General features: G+C 38.9%; 3 protein-coding genes across 3 annotated transcripts; all 3 read left to right on the top strand.

Annotated features, from left to right (window-relative positions):
* The first annotated feature begins 948 nt into the window (after positions 1-948).
* LOC140451067 (uncharacterized) lies at positions 949-2,553 on the top strand. The gene has a single exon (XM_072544785.1). The coding sequence runs from the start codon at positions 949-951 to the stop codon at positions 2,551-2,553; it is 1,605 nt and encodes a 534-aa protein (XP_072400886.1).
* Positions 2,554-7,329: 4,776 nt separating this feature from the next.
* On the top strand, positions 7,330-8,946 carry LOC140451066 (uncharacterized). The gene has a single exon (XM_072544784.1). It carries the CDS (start codon positions 7,330-7,332, stop codon positions 8,944-8,946), a length of 1,617 nt encoding a protein of 538 aa, XP_072400885.1.
* A 9,587-nt stretch (positions 8,947-18,533) lies between these two features.
* LOC140451065 (E3 SUMO-protein ligase ZBED1-like) lies at positions 18,534-19,454 on the top strand. Its single transcript, XM_072544783.1, has one exon. It carries the CDS (start codon positions 18,534-18,536, stop codon positions 19,452-19,454), a length of 921 nt encoding a protein of 306 aa, XP_072400884.1.
* The last annotated feature ends 428 nt before the right edge of the window (positions 19,455-19,882 follow it).

Genomic DNA, 19,882 nt, shown 5'->3' with positions numbered 1-19,882 from the left:
ATAGCATATACAATAAACAAAAGAAAATATAAAGACGCTATTAAACTAGCAAAAAGAACAGCAATTAGGCAGTACCTGACAAATCACGACCCAGACAATCCCTGGAACATAGGCTACACAATAATCAAAAAAAGAGAAGACAGCAACAGTACAATAAACACCATCAAAAGATCAGATGGAACATACACAACAAACAGGGAGGACACGATAAAATACCTACACACGAAATACTTTCCAAAAGACAATGAGGAAGATGACAACGACACACACAAAACACTGAGAACGAAAGAATACACGCACAATACAGAAAATGACATAGATTTTACACAGGACGAGATACAGACCACAATACGAGACATGAAAAACAAAAAAGCCACGGCCACTGACGGACTCAGTAAAGAAATAGTTGAAATCATACACAATATAAAACCAGAATTACTGACGGAACTGTACAACCACTGCCTACACACAGGTGAATTCCCAGAGTGTTGGAAGAGGGCGGACATGGTCTGGCTACCCAAAAAAGATGGGGGCAAAAGGCCGATCTGCCTCCTTCCAACACTGGGGAAGATCCTAGACAAGCTAACGGCCAGAAGACTGACACATTACTTAGAAACAAACGAGAAACTAAATAAAAACCAATTTGGTTTCAGATAGGGACACTCGACAATAGACGCCATAACACAAATCATAGACAAAATAAACTTCAACAAACAACACAAATTCCATACACTTGTAATAACGCTGGATCTCCAGAATGCCTTCAATTCAGCATGGATACCAGCCATAAAAAACAAATTACACGAAGTACACACACCACACAACATACTTGGACTTTGTACGAATTTTCTAGAAAACCGTACGATCACGACCGAAAACATACAAGACAAGACAGAAAAAGGTTGCCCTCAGGGGTCGAGCCTGGACCCCATCTTGTGGATTCTACTGATGGAGTCTTGGTTCGACACCATAGAGCAAACAAACGTCACAACCGACTATGACATAGTACAAGCTTTCGCCGACGACCAGATAATTTTGCTTACAGGAAAATCTCTAAACCAAATTGAACACAAATGGTCGCAGATATGGACAGCGTGTGAAAAATGGGCTGAGTCTTACAAACTGTTATACAACAGTAGAAAGACAGAAGCCTTGTTCATCCCACATAGACCAACCAGGGCCCCCCGAGTCAGAATCAGCAATGATTTAATAACACCGTCAGCAACCCTAAAATACCTAGGGCTGACCATAGACACGGGCCTTCAATGGTTGGAACATGTCAAGTTTAACAGGCAGAAAGCAGCCGACATTGGACACAAGCTGTTCATAATTGCAGGCAAAGACTGGGGTCACAAAGCACACACACTCAAGGCTATCTACGAAGGCGCGATAAAACCCATGCTCCTATACGGAGCAGAGATCTGGGGAAAAAGAGCGACAGACTCGAGAATCGCAAAACAACTGGCTGCCACAGAGAGACCATTCTTGCGAGCAATCACGAGGGCATATAACACCGCCCCCACATCGGCCCTCCATATACTAGCCGGAACAACTCCGCTGAGCGTAGATGCCTTGGCAACACATAAAACTTACACAGAACACAAGGACGCAATAAATACATTAAAAACTAGTACGATAGAGACACCACACCCGACAGTACGAATTATAAAACAACTACATAACACAAATACACCTGACATAAAAGCATACGCAGATGCAAGTGTCAAAACTACAGGAGACAACACAAGCAAGACAATAGGAACAAACATAGAAACAACACGAACAAACATTAGAACTATCTACAAAATACTAACAAGTGGAAACATAAACGACCTGGAAACCCTTGCTCTACACATTAACACCGAAAACATCACACGGAACATACTAGAATACAGAGACAAAACAATCTCATTTTATACAGACTCACAAATCCTTATACAACAACTGTATAACGGAAATAACAGAAACAAATACATCATTAAAATAAAAAAGAACCTGGAGACGCTCACAAAACACAATATCCTGTACACCATCACAAAAATAAATAGAAACGAGCAAGGACACAAAATTGCGCACAATCTAGCAAATCAGGCACAAAACACAATAACAATAACCACTAAAGACGACATAAAACAGATCAAACTAAATACAAAACTAGAAAAATGGCAACAAGACTGGAACACTACGACAAAAGGACGCAAGACCTACAATATAATACAACAAGTAAGACTAACGGATCCAAAATTCAATTGGAAAACCACACAACTTCTCACCGGACACGGACACACACAAGAGTACTACCAACGATTCAACCTAAGAGACACCAACGGAAACTGTACACACTGTAACACAACCGAAGACCAACGACACATAATAAATGACTGCACAATACCCCAAAGAGTAACAGCAAGACGCATACTCACAGACAAATTAACACAAATACACATGACTTACCCACCAACGAACGTTGACACCACAAACAAAGAACTAACAAAATGGATAAACGACTGGGGAGAGCAACTAATACAAGATGACGACGAAATGGATCAGTAGAACACACATACAAGCCCACAAATTAATACACAATCAAAACACATCTACATACACACACACACACGCACACACACCCACACACACAAAACACACACACAACCACACATACACACCTACATAAAATCGGGCATCAGTAAAGCCAGTAAAATCGGCCTCAGGCCACAAATAAATTACCTTTGCCCTCTGCGGCTGGAGACACGGTACAAAAGACTTTAGTGCACAGCAGGACAGTTGCAAAGTGAAAGTGATAGGACACAAACTTTAAAAGTGACAGGACACCAAAAGTGACAGGACACTAAACTTAGAATAGTAGGATAACCAGTAGATAATAAAATAGAATAGGGACATAGAATAAAATAGGACATAGAATAATTATAAGAATTCAAATTTTATTTTAATAGAAACAAATAGATTTTAGTTAAATTAGCACAGCTAGAATAGTTTAATTAGGACAAACTAGTAATGTAAGTAGAAATAGATCAACATATAACCCTTTTCACCTCACCAATCCATCCACAATAGTAAATAACTTCCACAATAGAAATTAAAGACACATTATATGTAAACTCTGTAACAATTGTAAACCACGTATTTTATAAATAAAGAAAATCAGGGGGGCTCTTCTTTCACCGCGAATTTTTGGAGTGCGGCGATGGGATGGGTTCGCTTGACAGGGCTTCACTAGATATTGGTTAGACCAGGTCGTATGCCGAAAGGCAGGTAGACCTGGGCCCCGATCGGTTTGTATACTCCTCTCGGAGTGGACAAATGGATCGATGGAACGAACAACCCTCTCTCATGTCCCCCATCAGTCAGTTTGCATCGAGACTTCAACCAGAGCGGACGTGTCCGGGCGAACGCTCTGCAAAGCCAACACGCACAAACCGTGGGAGTGTAAAGACGCGCGCCGTGATGCGCAGTAACCAAAAAAGTTCAGTGTGTTAAAAGTGACCGGAGTGTAAAGTGCTAGTCGGACGTTGCGCTGCACGTGTGGCCACGCCCACCGTTAATTTTCGGATTGGACGTGCGCGTGCAAATGCGCAGCTGAAGCAAAAAGCTCATTTGCAAACGAACCTTACCGACATTAACTACCGTCCGGAGCACGCCGGAGTGTTTGCATAAATAAAACTCTTAAAACATTTTAAGACAGCTGGATGCCGAGTATTTACTCGGATCCAGCTTTTTTATGAAAAAATTTCATTTCCCCCTATTTACAAATTAGGACCAGTGCGGGATAAAAACAAAGTAAACCAGATTCGAGATCATAACTCGGATCTGGTTTTTTATTTGGCAAAATTCAATTTGTCTATACTTACAAATTGCATATCGAGTGATAAGTGAAAAGTGAACCACGGAAAAGTGATGGCGACATCGCTAAATTTTGAAGAAGACGAGATGCCCAGAGTATCGATGGGCCTCAGAAGGACACCTCCACCTATGACAAGGACAAGGTACGATAGTACGGAATACGAGACCGAAGAGGACGAGACAAGGAATAGAAGAAGAACGACAACAACATCGACACAAAAACTGACGAAACACGAAAAACCAACGACAGAAAAATCAACAAGGGACGCTATCATGCAGAATGCAGAGACAATTCAACAGATCAAGGAAATTATCCTAGCCACAGTGTCGCGAACTACTCCGGAGGGCAAAGGTAAGATCCAATTTAATAGTAAAGACAGAATCACGGTTATAGAACATACGGACAAATTAATCTCTTTGTACGATAACTTAATAACTCATCTTTACGCGCAGGAGAGCAGAATAACTGAGCTCCAAAATACAATAATAAATAATTTGTCCGTAAGTAAAACACAGAATTTAGATTTTGACAATAAATTGAATAATCATTTCCTAGAGATCAAAAATTTATTAAAAAACACACAACCTATAAACACACAACACCAGACACCAACACAAAAACAACCGACACAAAACCCTACACAACCATCAAACACAACAGGGACAATTCCAAAAGCTAAAACCTATGCCACAATAACCAAAGACACGACCCCAAAACAAAAACCGGAAGAGACTCCATGGACAACACCAAAAACGAAAAGAAGATATGATACAATGATCAAACTAAAAAACAGTGACAATGGTAAAATCATGGATACCATGAGAATGGTCGTAAAGCCCACGGAATTAAGCAATATCACAGTTAGACGAACAAGAAATGAAAATACGATAATACTTACCACAGAGGACAAGAAACAGCACGACAGAATTAAACAAAGGACAACAACATGCGAGAAACTGGAAACGAAAGATATTACGAAAACAAAGGACCCTACACTACTAATTACCGGCATGCCAAAAGGACAGGATCAAGATCAGTTTATAAAAGCGCTAAAGCTAGAAAACGAATCTCTAAACGAAAAATACAACGACGAACTAGACAAACTAAAAATTGTGCACAAAAAGCAATGTAGGAGCCCGTGGAAGGAAAACCTAATAGTTACAGGACCAACTGACATAGTCAAGGATATCCTAAAGAACGGATATATCTATTACGACCTATCGAAATGTTACGTGGAAGAATACGTGCGGATCAGCATATGCTATAGATGCTGTAGGTATAACCACGTAACCAAGTATTGTAAAGAGGCTCAACCGACGTGCTATAAATGTGGACAAAAACACGAAGCGGGCGCATGCAAGACCACTAACTATAATTGTATCAACTGTCAGATCATGGGACTCCACCCTAGGAACCATCAAGCAAGGGACATGAAATGCCCTATATACATAAAAAAACGGAAGAGACGAAACAACAGACAAATTACTCAAACTAAACAAAACACAACAAAAACACACACAACAACACACAACTAACTAACTAACACCACACACAACACAACACAAAGCAACATGGCCTCTTTTATCCAATTCAATGCGGGAAGAGGCCTTGAAGCGACAGACAAACTTCTACATAAACTATACTTAGAAAACATTGACATAGCATTACTACAGGAGCCAGGATACAACGCCTGGCAAAGCACGGACTACATAATACTAGGACAAAACAAGACATCAAAAGCACCAATACTGATACGTAAATCACTTACAAAACAAGTCACACTCATTACAAACCGTACAAACGAAAATACCACGACAATACACCTCAGAACAAACGACACAAACACGACAATAACGAACATCTACGACAAACCAGGAGGTGACATAAACACCACACTCGACTCACAAAAACTACACATAGAAACCGACAAAAACAAATCCCTAATTGCGGGTGACTTCAACGCGAAGGACCCCAGTTGGGGAGGAAATATCACAGACAAACGTGGACAGGACATCATTGAGTGGACGACATTAAATAACATATACATAAATAACACACACAACAGCCCTCCTACCTTCCTCTCGACAAGAGGAAGAAGCTGGGTTGATCTCACGTTGTCAAAAGACCTGAGGGTGATGGACTGGAAGGTCAGCGAAGAGGAAACTCTAAGTGACCACCAGTACATCACCTTGAGTACGAAAAGACAACAAAAACACAAGAACAACATAATACACAGAAAATACAATATTACAGACATAGACAAAACAAAACTAAACAGGACCACACTAGAGGAAACTTGGAACACAACAGGTACAATACACGAAAAAGCCGCACAAACACAAAACCAAATTATAACCTTAGTACAAAACACCACGAAAAAAAGGAATAAAGAAAAAAAGTCAAATCAAATATGGTGGAACAACGATTTGGAAAACCAAAAGAAGAAAACAAATAAAATGAGAAGGGCGTACCAAAAGGAAACAGATATTATAAACAGAAGAAGAGCGAAAATCGAGTACACCACACAAAGAAGACACTACAAGGACCAAATTAAGAACACGAAGAAAATGGCTATCAGGGAATACCTGACTAACCATGATCCAGACAATCCGTGGAATATCGGATATAAAATTATCCGTAAAAACGGCGATAATAACAACACAATAAACACCATAAAAAAACCAGACGGCACCTACACTCAAGACAGGGAAGAAACAATACGTTATCTGCATACGAAATACTTCCCAGATGACAAAGAACAGGAAGACGAAAAAATACACAAAGAATACACACATATCAGGTATAAACAATATCAACATCACACAACGAACGACAAACACTTCACGACAGACGAAATCAAACACACAATAGCAGAGATGAAAAACAAAAAAGCAACAGCCTCTGACGGGTTATCCAAAGAAATCATACAAATAATACACGAAATAAACCCAAATATACTAACGAACCTATACAATGACTGTCTAAACACGGGAGAGTTTCCTGAGTGTTGGAAGGGAGCGGACATGGTTTGGTTACCGAAGAAAGACGGTGGCAAAAGACCAATCTGCCTCCTCCCAACACTCGGAAAAGTCCTCGACAAACTAACAGCTAGACGACTAACACATCACCTCGAACAACACGAAAAACTACACGACAACCAATACGGTTTCAGGCAGGGCAGATCCACAATAGATGCAATAGACCAGATAAACAGTAAAATAAAATACAATAAAAAACATAAATATCACACAGCAATTATAGCACTAGACCTACAGAATGCCTTCAACTCTGCCTGGATACCGAACATAATAGACAATTTACACAAAGCCAACACTCCACATAACATACAAGCGTTGTGCGTCGATTTCCTACGAAATAGACGCATAATAACAGAAAACATCACGGACAAAACACAAAAAGGCTGCCCGCAGGTATCGAGCCTGGGACCCATATTATGAATACTCCTAATGGAATCCTGGTTCGATGCCATCGAGCAGACCGAAACACCAACAGAATACGACGTCATCCAGGCCTTTGCTGATGATCAAATCATCCTACTAACAGGAAAATCTCTGAACAACATAGAGACGAAATGGGACAAAATATGGACAGCTTGTGAACAATGGGCTAAAACTTATAAACTAAACTACAATAGAGATAAGACAGAAGTCATGTTTATACCGCACAAGCCAACCAGACCACCCAGAATCCGAATAAACGACAAAATAATAACACCGTCAGATAACCTCAAGTACCTGGGGCTGACTTTTGACACGGGACTGCTCTGGTTGGACCATGTAAAGATAAACAGACAAAAAGCAGCCGACATTGGGCACAAGTTGTTCATTATTGCCGGCAAAGACTGGGGACGAACACCGAAAATACTGAAGGCAATATACGAAAGAGCGATAAAACCCATGCTCCTCTACGGAGCAGAGATCTGGGGAAATAGGGCGAAAGACACTCGCATCGCCAAACAGTTGGCCGCCGCAGAAAGACCATTTCTGCGAGCGATCACCAGAGCATACAAGACCGCTCCAACATCGGCCCTGCATATACTGGCCGGAACAACACCGCTCAGCGTAGATGCCTTCGCAATACACAAGACATACACAGACAACAAAGACACAATAACAGGACTAAAACTCAAAACTTCAGACATACCTCACCCGACAAACAAAATAATCAAAACAGCACAAGACATAGAATCACCGGACATAAAGATATACACTGATGCTAGCATCAAAACACACAACAACACAACAAGCAAAACAATCGGCATTTACATAGAAAAACCCATAAACACAATCAGAATAAACCGCAAGATAGACACAACAGAGAACATAAATAACTTAGAAGCCATAGCACTAGAAACAGGAACAGACATAATCACACAAAACATACACGAACACACAAACAAAAACATCATATTTCACACAGACTCTACCGCACTGTTAATGCAGCTAGAAAACGGTAACAACCGTAACAAAACAATAAAAATAAAAAAGAACCTCGAAAAAATGACCGATCACCACATAAAATACAACATCACAAAAATAAACAGAAATGATACAGGGCACAAAATTGCACATAACCTAGCCAAAACGGCACACACAAACCCACAAGATACAATACACATCACCACTAAACAAGACATAAAAGCAACAAGACAAAACATACAACTAAACACATGGCAACAACACTGGGACAGCACAGACAAGGGCAGGAAAACATACAATATAATAAAAAACGTGAAACTTGCAGAACCGACATACACCTGGAAAACAATTCAACTACTCACAGGACACGGACACATGCAAGGCTACTATCATAGATTCAATCTTCGGGACACAGATGGCAATTGCCAACACTGTAAAGTACCCGAAGACCAACATCATATAATCAACACCTGCACAATCACACAAAGACAAACAGCCAGACAAACTTTAACACAAAGACTAACACAAAAACAGATGACATATCCACCTACCAACATAGACATCACGGACAAAGAAATCACCCTATGGATAAACGAATGGGGAGAAGACATGATCCTCGACGACGAAGACACACAAGACACCTAAAATAAAATAACACACACACCTACACCAACACACCTATATAAAAATAAAAATCAAAAACCGACAATACCTTTGCCCGAAGGAAAACACTAACTCATAGTGACAAAGTGTATTCCGTAAAATACTCAGCGCAATAAACGCAAAATCTTCCGAATAAAAGACAAAACGGAGTAAATGTGAACCAATAGTAAACAAACGTGCAAAGTGCGCCGCGAAAAGCAAACCTAAAAGTGCTGAAAGCGAAAAACACTAATAAACGGCACGAAAACAGTGAAAAGACACTACCTTAGTTAGATAGATTAGCTGCAGATTAAGAATGATATATTATAACCTTCGAGACTGGCTGAATGACGAAAGTCAATGCCACAAAAAAAACAAAAAAAAAAAAAAAAAAAATAATAATTTTAAGAATGTATACTTTTATTTTATTTTCAATAAAGATATCGGGGGGACTTCTTTTCATCGCAATTTTTGGAGTGCGGTGTTGGGGTGGGTTCCCTTGACAGAGTTTCGTTAAGTATTGAGTAGTTACAGGTCGTATGTCGCAAGATAGGCAGACCAGGACCACGATGGGTTTGCACACTCCTCGGAGCGGGCAAACAAATCGGAGGTCCGAAGAACTCACTTTCATGTCCCCCATCAGTCAGTTTACCGCCGACCTCCGTACAGAGCGGACGTACACGTGAAATCGCTCCGCTAGACCGACCCGCCCGAAGGTGATGCGCGAAACCAGTTGCGCGTACGGGTCTTTTCTCAGTTGCGCCTAGTACACCGTAGAGGACGGTCACAGCACCGACCCGTCCGCCCGCGCATCCGTGTGCGAGGCGCCGATGCGCGTTCGGTACCTCGAAGAAACGCCCTATCTGGCAATAATAGGATGTGCGGTAAACTACATACGTAATAGTTACGTCACAGACATGTGCAGTAAATAAATATTTCCGGAGTTAAGTGAATACACATTAAATTCGTAAAAATCAAAACTAGAAAAGTGAAGTTCACAAAAGTGGAAGTGTAAGTGACAAGTGAAATTGGATAAATCACGGAACAATGTAAGTCCTATAAATTAATAGACTCACAAATTCACACACTAAATCACATTTTCAACATAATAAAAACAAAATAAACAAAATAAAAATAAAAAATTTTTGCGAGTGAAAATAAAAACTTTTTAACAAATAGACTCTTATGCTTCTATATAGACTTTATTATTTAAATTAGTAGCAAATCTAATAGACTCAACATAAACATTTCATTTCACAAAACTATCTTTTAAACTAAAAGTGCTTTTGATAATCGGGTAAAACATTCTGTGCCGATTAATTTTACAATTAATAAACATAGTGACATTCTTTAATAAAATAACCTATATATCAGTGTATTTAATGGACATTTATTTCAATTGACATTTATTCTATTTTATGAACTATTTATTAACAAACACAGACTTAGACTTTAACTAAAACTCATACGGACAAAAGTTATGGAAGAGGAAATACCTCGGGCGTCCGTTGGATTACAACGGACTCCAACAAGAGCAAGGAGCCTAAGCGTAGGCCCACCCTCCTCCTCTTGTCAAACCAACACTGATCTAGAATTAGTTAACAATACGGATCAAGAAATCAAAACAAAAGATCAAATCATAGACCAACATATAAATTTCAACAAATCCACGAGGGAAATTATCATGGAAAATGCCGTAAAGATACAGGAACTAAGAGAACTGACAATTGCCTCAGTCTCACGAACAACACCCGAGGGCAGGGGCAAAATCTCATTTAACACCAAGGACCGCAATACAGTTATCGAAAATACAAACTCTATCATACACATATACGACCAATTAATCACGCACCTTTACCTTCAGGAAAACAAAATCACGGACCTACAGGATAAATTAATAACAATGATGAACGACAAAAACACAACTGAATTTGAAACACAAGAGACACACACAAACAAGCTGCTATTAAAAGAACTACACGATCTGAAACAATTGGTAACAAACACACAAAAACACACACACCCTCTATACCCAAACAAACACACAAACACACCCCAGAAACCCAACCTACACAGGCTACACAACAAGCACAGCCAACACCAACACAAAGGCCATCAACATCTACACAGGCACCAAAAACACAGAAAGACACAACAACACCAGTACTACCAACTCCGGCTAAAACATACGCCACAATCACAAAAACAACGACCGAAAAACCGTAAGAAAAAGAACCATGGACCACACCCAAAACTAGAAGACGTTACGACACGATGATCAAACTAAAACACGGAGACAAGGGGAAACCAATGGACGAACTAAGACATACAATAAAACCTAAGGACCTAGAAAACGACGATAAGACGATAGGACGATAAAAAGAACCAAAGACGACAACACAATAATCATAACAACTGAGGACCAAAACAAACACAGGGAACTGAAACGAAGGACACAACAATGCGAGAACATAGAAACAAAAGACGTCACAAGGACCAAAGACCCACTTATTATGATCACTGGAATGGACAAAAGACAGAACAGAGACAATTTTGCGAAAGCAATAAGGGCAGAGAACGACTCACTGGACGAGAAATTTGGCGATCAACTCGAAAATCTAAAGATTATACACGCAAAACCCTGCCGCAATGCATGGGTTGAAAATGTTATAGTGGAGGGACCGACCGATGTAATTAAACAAATATTGAAGGATGGTTTCATCTATTTTGACCTTACCAAGTTTTACGTCCAGGAGTATATTCGAGTCAGCATGTGTTTCCGATGCTGCAGATTTAACCACTCACAAAAATATTGCGGTGCACAACACCCAATATGTTTCAAGTGTGCTGGCAAACACGAGGGTGCGTCCTGCTCCAGCAAGACGTACAACTGTGCCAATTGCCAGATCATGGATCTGCAGCCGCGGGGACACATGGCAAAAGACATGAAATGCCCCATTCAGATAAAAAAGATGGACGAAGCAAAACAACAAACGGACTATAACAACTAGACAACTAAACCACACACAACAAAAACAAAACACAAACAAACACAAAACAAAACAAACAAACACACACAACACAACACTACGATGACCTCTTTCATTCAATTTAATGCTGGAAGAGGTCTCGAGGCCACAGATAAGCTCATAAATAAAATGACCAACGAGAAAATTGATATAGCCCTCATACAAGAACCCGGCCATAACATCTGGCAAAATACTGATTATAATACCGTAGGGCTATTCAAAAGCTCCTATCCTCGTAAACAAAAAACTGACAAAACAAGTTACACTTATTACAAACAGGACCGACCAAAACACAACCACGATACACCTCCAATCGGGCAACACCATTTACACAATTACAAACATTTACGACGCACCAGGAGGAGACAATAACGTCACTCTAGACAAACACAAAACACAATTAGAAACGGACTCCAACAAAACAATTATACTAGGGGACTTTAACGCGAAATATACAAGCTGGGGAGGTAATACAACCGACTCCAGACGACAAGACATAATAGACTGGACGACCCTACACCACATATACATACACAATAAACACAATAGTCCTCCAATTTTTCTCACCTTGAGGGGGAAAAGTTGGATAGACTTAACACTGACCAAAAATACTACAGTCAACGATTGGATGGTCGTGGAGGAGGAAACCCTCAGCGACCACCAATACATTACATTCAACATACATAGACGAACACAAAATAACTTAAACATAAACAAACACAAACTAAACATTACCCACATAAACAAGGACAAACTGAACACACTCATAAACACAAAGGATTGGGATCTGTCAGGTACCATAAACCTAAAAGCTGAAAGACTACAACAGGACATAATCCAAATTGCAAAATAATCATCCAGGAGAAAACAGAAAAACAGAACACCAAATCAAATTTGGTGGTCTGAGGAATTAGACACAAACTTAAAAAAGCGACCAACAAATGTAGAAGAAAGTATCAAAAGGAAACAGACCCGATAAATAAGCGCAGAGACGAACTAGCTTACATCGCTAGCAGAAGAAGATACAAGGACACAATAAAACAAACAAAAAAGACAGCAATTAGGCAGTACCTGACAAATCACGACCCTGACAACCCCTGGAATCTAGGGTACAAAATAATAAAGAAGAAAGAGGACAGCAACAGTACACTAAACACCATCAGAAAACCAGACGGAACATACACGACAAACAGAGACGACACAATAAAACATCTCCACACTAAATACTTCCCACACGATAGCGAGGATGACGACAAGGAAACACACAAAGCACTTAGGGAAAAAGAATACACACACGACACCGAAAACGACACAAAATTTACACAACAAGAAATAAATAACACCATTCGCGACATGAAAAACAAGAAAGCCACAGCGACAGACGGACTCAGCAAAGAGCTAATTGAGTTAATACACAACACAAAACCAGAACTACTGACGGAACTATATAACGAATGCCTACAGACTGGTGAATTCCCAGAGTGCTGGAAGAAGGCGGACATGGTCTGGCTACCCAAAAAAGACGGGGGCAAAAGGCCGATCTGCCTCCTTCCGACACTAGGGAAAATAATAGACAAACTCACAGCCAAAAGACTAACACACTACTTAGAAACAGAACAAAAACTCAACACAAACCAATTTGGCTTTAGACAAGACACGACAATCGACGCGATAAACCAAATTACAGATAAAATCAACTACAACAAAAAACACAAATTCCATACACTTATAATAACACTGGACTTACAAAACGCTTTTAACTCGGCATGGACACCGGCCATAACAAACAGTTTATATAAAGCACGCACACCACAGAACATCCTCAAACTTTGCACAAACTTCCTCAAAAACCGAACTATCAAGACAGAACACATACAAAATAAGACAGAAAAAGGTTGCCCGCAGGGGGTCGAGCCTGGGTCCCATACTTTGGATCCTCCTCATGGAATCCTGGTTCGAAGCGATCGAGCAAACTAACGTGACAACAGAATACGACATAATACAGGCTTTTGCGGACGACCAGATAATCCTGCTAACTGGGAAATCTCTAGGCCAAATAGAACGCAAATGGGCACAAATATGGACGGCTTGTGAAAAATGGGCTGAGTCTTACAAACTGTTATACAACAGTAGTAAGACTGAAGCTCTGTTCATCCCGCATAAACCAACCAGGCCCCCCCGAGTCAGAATCAAAGATGATTTAATAACACCGTCAGCAAACCTAAAGTACTTAGGACTGACCATAGACACGGGCCTTCAATGGATGGATCATGTTAAGTTGAACAGACAAAAAGCAGCCGACATTGGTCACAAGCTCTTCATAATAGCAGGAAAAGACTGGGGCCGCAAAGCACAGACACTCAAGGCCATCTACGAAGGCGCGATAAAACCCATGCTCCTATACGGAGCAGAGATCTGGGGAAAGAGAGCGACAGACAGCAGAATCGCTAAACAATTGGCCGCCGCAGAAAGACCATTTCTGCGAGCGATCACGAGGGCATATAACACCGCCCCCACATCGGCTCTCCATGTACTCGCCGGAACGACTCCGCTAAGCGTAGATGCCTTGGCAGCACACCAAACCTACACGGAACACAAAAACACAATAGTCACACACAAAATCAGAACCATAGAGACACCACACCCGACAGCACGCATTATACAAAAACTCCATGACACTACTACACCGGACATAAGGGCGTTAGCAGATGCGAGCGTCAAAAACATAGAAGACAACACCAGTAAAACAATAGGTACCAATATAGAAATAACCCAGACCAACGTTAGAACAAATTACAGAATCGACACCACTGGAAACATAAATGACTTAGAAACCATGGCACTACACATAAACACCGAAAACATTACACAAAACATACTGGAATACCAAAATAAAACAATAACCTTTTACACAGACTCACAAATAGTATTACAACAACTCCAGGACGGAAACAACAGAAATAAAACGATCATAAAAATAAAAAAGCACCTAGAAATACTCACAAAACACAATATACTCTACACTGTTGCCAAAACAAATAAGAACGAACCAGGCCACAAAATTGCACATAACCTGGCAAACCAAGCTCACCTAAATCCACAAAACACAAGATCAGTAAACACAAGACAAGATATAAAACAAATAAAGCTGAATACAAAACTAAACAAAAGGCAACAATACTGGGACAACGCAACAACAGGACGCAAAACATACAACATAATACAACAATTGAAACTGACAGAACCAAAATTTAACTGGAAAACCACACAACTTCTCACGGGACACGGACATACACAGGAATATTACAATAGATTTAACCTAAGAAACACCAACGGGAACTGTACACATTGCAACACACTAGAAGACCAACAACACATAATAAACGACTGCACACTGCCACAGAGAACCACAGCGAGACAGACCCTGACAAACAAACTAACACAAATACACATGACATATCCACCAACGAACATCGACACCACAAACAAGGAAATAGTACAATGGATAAATGACTGGGGAGAACAAATGATACTAGACGACGAAGAAGCCGACCAATAAAATCATGGACACACATTCACATATCCCATAACCAACACAACACATAATAAAACACACACACACATACTCACACATACACAATTACCCTCATACACAAACTGCCCTTGCCCCGGGACCACTAATAAAAAGTGACCCCCCGCGATCACGAATAAGTGCGATCTTAAACCCCCCAGTGACAGGATACTAGTAGCGAATAGTATAGATTAGGATGTAGATTAGGAAAACATAAATAGAAATGGACTATAAAACTAGATTAGAATAGAATAGATAACAGCTAGAAACTAGATTTAGGAAATTTATGTAACATTTAGAAAAACTTTAATTTTGTACCATTGTATTTGTTTTTGGGTTTAATAAAGGAAAAAAAGGGGACTCTTCTTTCGCCGCAAATTTTTGGAGTGCGGCGATGGGATGAGTTCGCTTGACAGAGCTTCCCTAGATATTGGTTAGAACAGGTCGTATGCCGAAAGGTAGGCAGACCAGGGCCACGATTGGTTTGTGCACTCCTCGGAGTGGACAAACGAATCGATGGAACGAACAACCCTCACTCATGTCCCCCATCAGTTGCTCTCCGACCTCCGAAGCGAACAGACGTGTAACGCTCCGCACATCTGACCCGTACACCCGCATGCAATAGAATGCGCGAACCAGTTGCGCGTACGGTAGGGATGCGCGATGTTCATCGATGATTGAAAAACATCAATGTTGAACGCTCGATGGTCGATGTTTTGCCATCGATATTGAGTATTCGTTAACATCGATGGTAACATCGATGTTAAATGAAAACATCGAACACCAGTAAAGTATAACAAGTATAGATTACCGGCTGACAATTTATATCGCTGAATGAAGTTACCCGGTAAATCTCACATCTCATTGTTTAGTCTATTCTATTTTTAGTAATTATCAGTATCATTATGATGGTATTGGACAAGGTAAAAATAAGTACACCCAGAATATAGACGTAATGTCAGACCCTGGAACAAACAACAAAATATTTAGAATTGGCAGTATTGCCATGTCCTTAGAATGTATATGTTGTATGCTTCAAATATAAAAGAATGCTTTTAAAAAGTACATTTTGATTATATTATTTTATGGATTCTGCAATGTTTTATATAAAACAAGAACGAGTAAATATTTGTTCCTTTCGAGATTAATTGCAGTTGATTATTAGAGATTTTTGGGTAAATGTCCTTTGATAGATTAGCGGATAGATTTGTCAACAGTGCCAAAACTAGTTGCTATAATTGCAAGAGATGTCTTTTTAACTTTATTATTTATACTGAAATTTTACTGTTTACTTTTTAAAAACTATTTACTTTTTCTTTCTTGGTAATTCTAAACTATTAAGTTTTATATGTCTTAAGACAGTTTTACATTATGCTATTTTCATGCTAGGCAAGAGCCATGCAAGACAGATCATGGAACTGCGCATGCCCACGGGCTATTTCCATGCAATTCCTGTGCTAGACGAAAAATTAGAACATGTTCTATTGTTCATGCTATTTTCTTGCAATTTATCGTTAAAATTCATGTTGCCAACATAACAATTTATAATAGATTACAGAATAAAACATAACCTTATCTCTATCTTTAGCGTATATCATAAATTGCCCTACACACAATGGGAATAAATTGAGATATAGCTGATTCTGATACTTTAAAATTGTACATTAGAGATCGAAACGTTTCACCAGTTGCCAGATACCTTAAAGTTATAATTAATTTTGTCCTTGATGGAATGCACTGGCGAAAATTGGTATCTCTTTTCTGAATTAAGGGATTAATTTTTTCCAGGAGCTTAAGGAAAGTGGACTCGTTCATTCGAAGAAAGTTTTTAAAACTTTGAAGGTCTCTAGCATCCAAGAACTCTTGGGGTAACTTCAAATTTCCCAGTCCTGCATTCAACCAAGGTTTGACCCAGCATTTTCTAGGTTTTATTTTTTTATTATTTTTCATGATTGTTGCTACAACAGCAATATTCAACAATAACAATGTTTTCTTTTCTTTGGTTGACATCCTTCACCCTTTTAATAACCATAAATAGTGTATATTTATTTATTATATTATTTATTTTAGTACTTAATTATATTTATTTAAAATAAAATAACCTCAAATTGATAAATATTTTCTCTGTTGGCAACAATGAAAGTGGGATCTAAAATTGCACAGAAATATCTCTGATGTAAAAAGGTCAAGCTAGGCAAGAGATGTGCCATGCAAGACGGACTTGCATAGCATGAGACTTGCATAGCCTAGATGTAAAGCTGCCTTTATTGCTTTTGATTGCATGTGTTTCATTTTTAACATAAATTTCATCACTGCCAAACTCAAATATTTTGTTCCATGTCCATAATTGTGGCTAAATTCTGGGTGTACTTATTTTTATCTTGTCCTTCGTCCTTATCCCTCTATTTATAGCAGGGATGCCAGGTCTGGGGATTTTTCCTCAGAACTGGGGAAAATTGATAATCTTTGGGGACTGGGGAAAAACTTTTTTAAAATGACTAATATCTGGGGAAATCAAACTGGCTAAAATATGTTATTAAATTTAGTAAAAAATAGTTATTTTAGAAAGTCCAGTAATTATGTGAATATTAAATGTATTACAACGACAAGATCGTGATGACTGATTCCACATATAGGCCACACTCAATACATTTTGGTAAATTACCGCTACCGCGAACAATGATATTGCCTGGGGTTCCCTGACTCTGTCATCTATTATGAACCACCTGTGTAGGTCCGGGGTTCCCCGACCTGTGAATCTGTGAATTCCCTATGGGGTATGTATACTTTAAAAATTAAATTTCAATTTATAGTTCATATTATATAACCACATGGTGGGTATGTATTGTGTTATAGTTTCATATCCTTGTTCCTCTATTATAGTTTGACTTCAATTGTGAGGCTGAAAGGCGAAATCGGAGCTATTAGTTAGAGTTACGTACCATTTTAAAGTTTTATTTAAAGTAGTGTTTATAATTGTGTAAACAGACATGCCACCTAAAAGTGATTTGTGGAAATACTTTGATAAATGCATTGAAGATAAAAATTATGCAAAATGCCGATTATGTTCTAAAACAATTAAAACATGTGGCAATACATCCAATTTAAAATGCCACCTAAAGAGCACACATAAAGAATTTTCTTTCAAAAATGGTAATTCTTCTATAAAAAAAGTCAACAGTGATGTACAAGAAAGTGTAGATGTAATTACTGATACAGAGTATAACGACGACACTCGAAGTACTTCTTCACTTTCAGAAATATCAACATCATCATCTTCTTTTACTCAACAACCTAGTACAAGTGGCTATTATGCACCCACTCCTTACAAAAGACAAAAAACAATAGTAGAGTCTATTAAAAGGTTAGAATCTTATAGTGAAAGTGGTACAAAATATTTAAAAATAACAAATTCCATTCTATATATGATTTGTCGGGATTACCAGCCGATATCCATTGTCGATAATGAGGGATTTCAAAACCTAATTAAGCAGCTCTCTAGTGGCCTCTACAAAATACCTTCCAGGAAAACTATTAATGCTTTTTTAGATAAAAAGTACATCGCTGTGTCAAATTTGTTTCGCCAAAAAATACAGTCTTTAACATCGTATACTATAACCACAGATATATGGACTGAAACGATGCAGTCTAAAAGTTTTATTGGGTTAACATTACATTTTGTTGATGATCTTAAAATAGATTCTGTGGTATTGGGAGTCACTGAGTTATGTCAGTCACATACAGGAAAATATTTGCGGGAAGTATTGACTACCATTATGGAAGATTGGCATATTATGACGGAACGTGTTTCGGCCATAATCACTGATGGAGCTGCAAACATCAATAATGCAGTGGAGACAATTTTTGGGAAAAAAAACATCTGCACTGTTTTGCACATCAAATTAATTTAATCGCTGAACGAGCCATTGGATCTTATGAACCCTTAACAGAACTTTAAAAAAAAATGAAACAAATAATAACGTGGTTTAAGCACAGTGTAAATGCTAGTGATGAGTTAAGAAAAGCCCAAGACCCAGATAATATGAAAAAACTAATTCAAGAAGTTTCCACTAGATGGAATTCAATATATTATTCCATTACTAGATTTCTCGAATTAAGAGATATAATTAATCAAATTGTCAATCGACATTCATCAGCACCAGGAATGATTAATGCTCGAGAAGCAGAAGAGCTAAAAGAGGTTCAAGATATATTGCTTCCCCTTGAAACTGCTACAAAACAACTGTCTGGTGAAAAATACACAACTAGTAGCATTGTCATTCCAATGATTTTTAATATAAAGAAGAAAATTGAAGGAAGTACACCTAAATACTAAATT

This window comes from Diabrotica undecimpunctata, chromosome 9 (assembly GCF_040954645.1).
Source record: "Diabrotica undecimpunctata isolate CICGRU chromosome 9, icDiaUnde3, whole genome shotgun sequence".
Classification (NCBI taxonomy): domain Eukaryota; kingdom Metazoa; phylum Arthropoda; class Insecta; order Coleoptera; family Chrysomelidae; genus Diabrotica; species Diabrotica undecimpunctata.
Note: the sequence above shows the minus strand (reverse complement) of the source record. Positions and strands in the feature narration are given on the sequence as shown.

Bases quoted from the DNA above. Each gene is read 5' to 3' on its own strand.
- LOC140451066 (XM_072544784.1), top strand. From the start codon at position 7,330: ATGGAATCCTGGTTCGATGCCATCGAGCAGACCGAAACACCAACAGAA.
- LOC140451065 (XM_072544783.1), top strand. From the start codon at position 18,534: ATGCCACCTAAAAGTGATTTGTGGAAATACTTTGATAAATGCATTGAA.
- LOC140451067 (XM_072544785.1), top strand. From the start codon at position 949: ATGGAGTCTTGGTTCGACACCATAGAGCAAACAAACGTCACAACCGAC.